The following is a 6,754-nucleotide window of genomic DNA, read 5'->3' on the forward strand; positions in this document are numbered from 1 at the left end:
TGATGTAGCGTGTGATAGAGCGGGGGACTTACTTCATGATGTAGCATGTGATAGAGCGGGGGACTTACTTCATGATGTAGCGTGTGATCGAGCGCGGGACTTAATTCACGATGTAGCGTGTGCAATCGGGCGCGCGGGAGTTACTGCATGATGTAGCGTATGTGATCAGACGCGCGGGACTTACTTCATGATGTAGCGTGTGCGATCGAGCGCGCGGGACTTGATCTTGATCAGGATGGGATGCTGGCTGTAGGTGTCATTTTTCCACTGCGCGTACAGACGATACCTGTACACACATAACACACGGTAGCGTTAGTCTCATGTAAATCAACTCAATATTCACACTTACATTCGCGCTTAGTTGCTAGGGTTTCAGCAGCTAGCATTCAGTGTGTTTCTGGAAATGGCTGTATATATATATATATATATATATATATATATATATATATATATATATATATATATATATAGNTGGGTAGTAGGCGAGTGGGGGGGAACGTTACGGATGGTGTATGGATGGGTAGGCGGGGGTGGGTGGGGGAGTAGAGCGGGGTGCAGGACTTACGTTCAGTGACGTAGGGTGTCGGTTGTGAGTAGAGCGAAGGACGCTGTGGACTTCGATGAGGGGTCAGACCCGGGGGCTTGTTGTTGGTGTAGCAGGATGCCCCGGCGAGACTTACGTTTTCGATGATGTAGGCGGTGGTATAGGTGAGCGGTGATCTTACTTCATGAGGTGTAGACCGGCGTGGTGGAGTAGAGGCGGGGGGGGGGTGGCCGGGACTCTACTTCATGGAGCGCGGTATCTAAGCTGGGGGACTTAACTCATGATGTTAGCACTGTGATAGAGCAGGAGACTTGACTGTTGTTCCATGATGTAGGCGGTGATAGATGCGGGGGGGGGGGGATCTTACTTCATGATGTAGTCCGTGTGATCGAGCGACGGGACTTACTTTCAATAATGTTAGCCGGTGTGATAGAGCGGGCACTCTACTTCATGATGTGATGCGTTGTGGCGCATAGGGAGCGCTGGGGTGGCGGAGGACCTTACTTCATCGATGTAGCCGTGGTGATATGCGAGCGGCCGGACTTACTGTCATGATGTAAGCGTGTGCATAGAGGCGGGGGACTTACTTCATGATGTACGAGGTGTGATGAGAGCGTAAGGACTACTGTCATGATGTAAGCGTGTGATAAGCAGGCTGTAGCTGGTCATGATGTAGGCCGCGTGTGTGTTGATACGAGGGCCTGGGGGACGATACACGGCGCTCATGGAGTCGGTAGGGGCGGGGTGTGCATGAGATGTCGGCGGTGCGCGGCTTGTGGGTATTCTACGATTGCTATGAGTGGGGAGATGGCGTGAGATAGAGCGGCGTGGGACTTACTCATGATGGGGCCTGTGCGTGGTGATAGAGGCGGTTTGAGCTTACTTCATAGGTAACGTGTGATAGAGCGCCGGGACTTACTTCATGATGTAGCCACTGTGATAGAGCGGGGGAACTTACTTCATGATTAGCGTGTGATAGAGCGGGGGACTTACTTCATGATGTACATGTGATAGAGCGGGGATCTTACCTCATGATTATGCGTGTATAGAGCGGGGGACTACTTCATCATGTAGCCGTGTGTGATAGAGCGGTGGGACTAAACTTCATGATTAGTGGTGTGATAGAGCGGCGGGGACTTACTTCATGATGCTAGGCATGTGATAGAGCAGGAGACTTACTTCAATGATGTAGCGTGTGAATAGAGCGGGGAGCTTACTTCATGATTAGCGGTATAAGGCAGGAGCACTTACTTCAGTGATGTAGGCGCGTGTGATAGAGCTGGGGGATCTTACTTCATGATTATGTGTGATACGAGCGGGGAACTTACTTCATGATGTAGCATGTGATAGAGCGGCTTTGCCTGACCTTGACTCTATCATGATGGTATGTCGGTGTGGAGTCAGAGGCCTGGTTGTCGTGGGGCTGAACTTGAGCTTCTCACATGGGATGTACCCTGTGACCGTAAGAGCGTGGGGGCTCTCTACGTTCATTGATGTTAGACCGGTGCTTGTGATAGCAGGGGGGGGGACTATCTTGCCTAATGAATTGTTATGCGTGTTTTGATAGGGCAAGTCGGGGAGACTTACTTCCATTGGATTAGCGTGTGATAGATGCGACGCGGACTTACTTCAGTGATGTGCCGGTGTGAATAGAGCGGGGGACTTACTTTCATGATGAGCCGCGTGTGTAGAAGCGGGACTTACTTCATAATGTAGCGTGTGATAGAGCGGGGGATTACTTTGCATTGATGTAGGCGTGAGATAGAGCGGGGGGACTTACTTCATGATGTAGCGTGTGACAGAGGCGTGGGTGCCGGGTGACTTACTTCAATGATTAGGCGTGGACAGAAGCGGGGGGAACTTACTTCATGATGTAAGCCCTTAGTGAAGAAACGGAGCGCTTACTTCATGATGTAGTGGTGTGATTAGAGCGGGGACTTACTCATGATGTAAGTGTGTGATAGAGCGGGGAACTTTACTTCATGATGTAGATGTGATCGAGGCGGGGACTGTACTCAGATGTAGCTGTGATAGAAGCGGGGGACTTACTTCATGATGGTAGCCACGTGGTGATAGACGGTGGACTTAACTTCATGATGTAGCGTGTGATAGAGCAGTGGACTACGTTCATGATGTAGCGCTGTGATAGAGCGGGGGACTTACTTCATGATGTAGCCACGTGTGATTAGAGCGGGGGGGACTTTACTTTGCATTGATGTAGCCGCTGTTTGTGGATAGAGCGCGGGGGTGACTTACGTCAGTCGAGTATTGTGTTGATCGAGCGGGAACTTACTTCATGATGTAGCGTGATGATAGAGCGGGGACTTACTGTCATGAGTAAGCCGCTGTGATAGAACGGAGACTACATTCATGATGTAGCCGCGTTCGATAGAGCGGGGGACTTTACTTCAATGGATGTGCCACGCTGTGATAGCAGCGTGGAACTTACTTCATGATGTACGCATGTGATAGACGCGAGTGTGACTTAGCTTCATGATGTAGGCGATGTGATAGAGCGGGGGAGCTTACGGTTCATAGATGGAGCCCACGTGTGGTAGAGCGGTTTGGCACTTATTCATGATGTAGCCGCGTGTGATTTAGAGCGCGCGGGAACTATCAGTTCAATGATGTAGTGTGTGTATAGAGCGGGGACTTACTTCAATGATGTTAGCGTGTGATAGAGCGGTGCGGACTGTACTTCATGATGTAGCGTGTGATAGAGCGTGGGACCGTCCTTCAAGCGATTGTATGTAGCGGGTGTATAGAAGCGTGGCGGACTTACGTTCATGATCTAGTCTGTGTGGATAGATGTCGGGCGGGTCCGCTGGGACTTACTTCATGATGTACATGTGATAGAGCGGGGACTTCGCTGGTTCATGGATGTAGGCTTGTGCTGCTTGAGGCGGCTTGCCGGTGGGTTCGGGGGCCGGGGACTTATATTCACCGGGATGTAGCGGTGTGACAACGGCAGCTGGCGGGAGTTACTGCATGATGACGTATGTGATTCAGACCGCGGGCGACTTACTTCATGATTGTAGCGTGTGGCGATCCGAAGGCGGCCGGGGACTTATCTGATCCAGGAATGGGATTGTCTGGCTGTAGGTGTCCATTTTACTCGCGCGTGACAGATCCATACCTGTACACACATAACACCGGTAGCGTTAGTCTCCATGTAACAACTCAATATTCACACCTTACATTCGCGCTTCAGTGCTAGGGTTTCAGCAAGCTAGCTCAGTGTGTTTTCTGGAAATGGCTGTCTATATAATATAATACATATATATATAGATATATATAGTATATAGTACAGGGGTAGAAATGAAAGGCGTCCAACAAACTCTATCTACCGTCCAAACAGTGCCCCAGTGCGACCAGGGCTCATCTTGGTGTCTGGTGGCGCTGATCAAATCATTTGTCATACAAGACGGTCTTATACATAAGTCTTCCTTATTCTTGTTTGAGCTTTCGTAGCCAAATTCGAACAAAGTATATCAGCTACACTTTCGCACCCCCCAATCTCTATGCATTGCGCACATGTGCATTGGCAGGGTTGACAGGCAACAATTATGATAGAAGCGTGCCAGACGCCATGGGCCGCCCCGTGTTTTGGACTACCCAGCACGAGCATCACTGATTCAGCCTTCAGGGTCTATAAGAGCAGACTGCTTAGAAAATAATTATGATTTAAGGAGTGAGGAAACCGTTGTTCCAACAAACATTTGCTTTGCATTAACTGTGCAACTGTAGCCTACACATTCACACAAGGTATGGCTCTAAATAATAGCAAAAGCAGTTCATCCTTTTGTTGAACAGTCCAACAAAGTCAAATGTTTAACCTTCCTGCTCGAGGGTCAAAAACGTTAAATCCGATCACTATACTCTTCGCATGTCAGCGGAAAAGTCATTTCATGGCCTTCTCAATAACGCCATAAAAATGTAAGTCACCTCTGAAAAAAAAAGTTTTCAATCGCTCCGTTGACCATGTCCTGCAGAAAATGTCTAAAATGCTGCTCGTCTGTGCCCCATTCGACCTTTGACCTCGGCTCTAATTTCGGGCACAGTGATGGCTTTACCTACCATGATGCTATACCTCGACTATCACGACGCGCTTAGTCAGGCCGTTAGATTTGTGCGCGCAATCTGCATTCCTTCCCTATACCTCAAGTTAAGGAGGGAATGTTCGCCCTTCCTTTACACCTCTTTGAGGCTTGAACCTTTGACCCCCAGCTTCGGCCAATCCCCAACTTCGGTTTTGGATTACCCCCCACGTCCCGAATATCGCTGAGACCGTACGTCAAGCGGTTAAGATTTGTGTCCAACTGTTGACGCACGAACGCACGGATGGACCCACGGCCGGACAGACGCACGCTCATGCGATTCTAGAAGCTGCATCTGACTATATCATATGAGCTAAAAAGTAATAAAACATCTGGCATCTGCGGTTAATGGCGGCTGGTTGATGAGAAGTGAATTGTCGCGGCTCTTAGTAAATCGTCGGACATCCTGGTTGATGGGTTATTTTGACCAAAAGTTGAAGTAAAGATCCAGCTAACACATACAGAGTATTCCCTGTCTGTTGTTAACTTTTACTATATATATATATATATATATATATACATATAGCAGAAGGCACCATTCTTCCTCGTTCGGTGGCTGCAACAGATGCGTGAGTGAGACTAAGGGTGAAAACACTCATGCTGCTGCCATCGAATGACTCCAGCATTCATTGTTAGCTTCATAGCTTTGTAGCTTCGTGGCTTCATCTAATAACGAGCTCGTCAAATCTATGTGGGGTAATGAGGGCATATAGCCCTGCGGGACTAGGGGCCCTGGGGGACTGAGGGTGAAATGCCACGAACACAGCGACAATCAACATGGTACAGATATTCTCAAAAAAATACGTGGACCCCCCCCCCCCCCCGCGTGAGACTTCGTTTCTCACACGCCTACGACCACGACGCTGCACCACGTGCATGGCGGCGCCCCTACCTGTGCGTGTAGGGCACGTGTTTCAGCATCGTCCACAGCTCCTCGGCCATGCAGCAGTTGCCCTCCATCGTGCTGAGAGAGGGCAGCACCACCTCGTCAATGACGGCAAGAAAGCCGCAGTAGAGCGGCTCCATGTCCGTGGGGCAGCCCGCCATCTTACGCTGCAACAAGAGAACACCTGATAGAGGGCGCTGACGACAGCAACAATAATGCTGGCAGTGGATCACTGCGTAGACTTCGAGGTGAATGTTTTCGAACGAGATGAGCAAGCGAGTGCGGGCAACAACATTTACTCACAACGATTCATCAGCCCCACGACAAGCCTTGACATACAACCGCCATAGGTCCCCTCACCGCCTTCAAAAACCCAAATTAAAATTAATTAAATCTATCAATAAAATCTATCTTATCTAAAACAAACTCGAACTCACCCGACGGTAACGACCCCTGTCGTAACGTGGTGACCTCCCCCGACCCCTGACCCCCTGACCCCAGCCTACCTCCTTCATGAAGGCGGTGCCGAGGCGGATGACCTTGGCGATGAGCACGGGGTCGTGAGCGAGGTAGGGTCCCATCGAGCGCAGGATGGGGAACACCTCAACACGCAGCTCACGGAACTCCCGCACCACCCGCATGCCCTTACCGATCGCTGGCACGGGCGGAGACTTGAAAACGGCCGCGGGGAGGCCGTGGTTCCTGCAACAGATGCAAGCATAGTCAGTTAGTGTCATGTATGTCTATGGGTCTGTGGATGCGTGCGTGCGTGCGTGCGTGCTGTGCTGTGGTGTGTGTGCGTGTACGTGTGTGCGTGTGTGTGTGCGCGTGCGTGCGTGCGTGTGTGCGTACATGTGTGTGTGTGCGTGCGTGCATGCGTGCATGTGTGTAAGTGAAGTGTGCGTGCGTGTGCGTGTGTGTGTCTATGAGTGTCTGTGGGTCTGTGGGTCTGTGAGTGTATTTTTATGTGTGTGTGTGTGTGTGTGTGTGTGTGTGTGTGTGTGTGTGTGTAGTGTGTGTGTGTGTGTGTGTGTGTGTGTGTAGTGTGTGTGTAGTGTGTGTGTGTGTGTGTCGTGTGTGTGTGTGTGTAGTAGTATGCATGCGTGGAAGAAAGATATCAGCGAACTAACAATACAAGCTAATTTAAAAAAATAATCCGCGCAATACTTGAAAAATGTCGCTTATGTAACTAGGATGTAAATCGGTAATAACAATCGCGGAACGAGC

General features: G+C 50.0%; 1 protein-coding gene across 1 annotated transcript; it reads right to left on the bottom strand.

Annotated features, from left to right (window-relative positions):
* Positions 1-184: 184 nt before the first annotated feature.
* LOC106818673 (THO complex subunit 2-like) lies at positions 185-6,229 on the bottom strand (the record flags this gene model as incomplete). Its single annotated transcript, XM_014823358.1, has 3 exons — positions 185-286; positions 5,534-5,694; positions 6,034-6,229. Coding segments are annotated over 3 exons (459 nt in total), but the record flags the coding sequence as incomplete, so codon positions are not given.
* Between the last annotated feature and the right edge of the window lie 525 nt (positions 6,230-6,754).

The sequence above is a fragment of the Priapulus caudatus genome, unplaced genomic scaffold (genome assembly GCF_000485595.1).
Source record: "Priapulus caudatus unplaced genomic scaffold, Priapulus_caudatus-5.0.1 Scaffold2424, whole genome shotgun sequence".
NCBI lineage: Eukaryota > Metazoa > Priapulida > Priapulimorpha > Priapulimorphida > Priapulidae > Priapulus > Priapulus caudatus.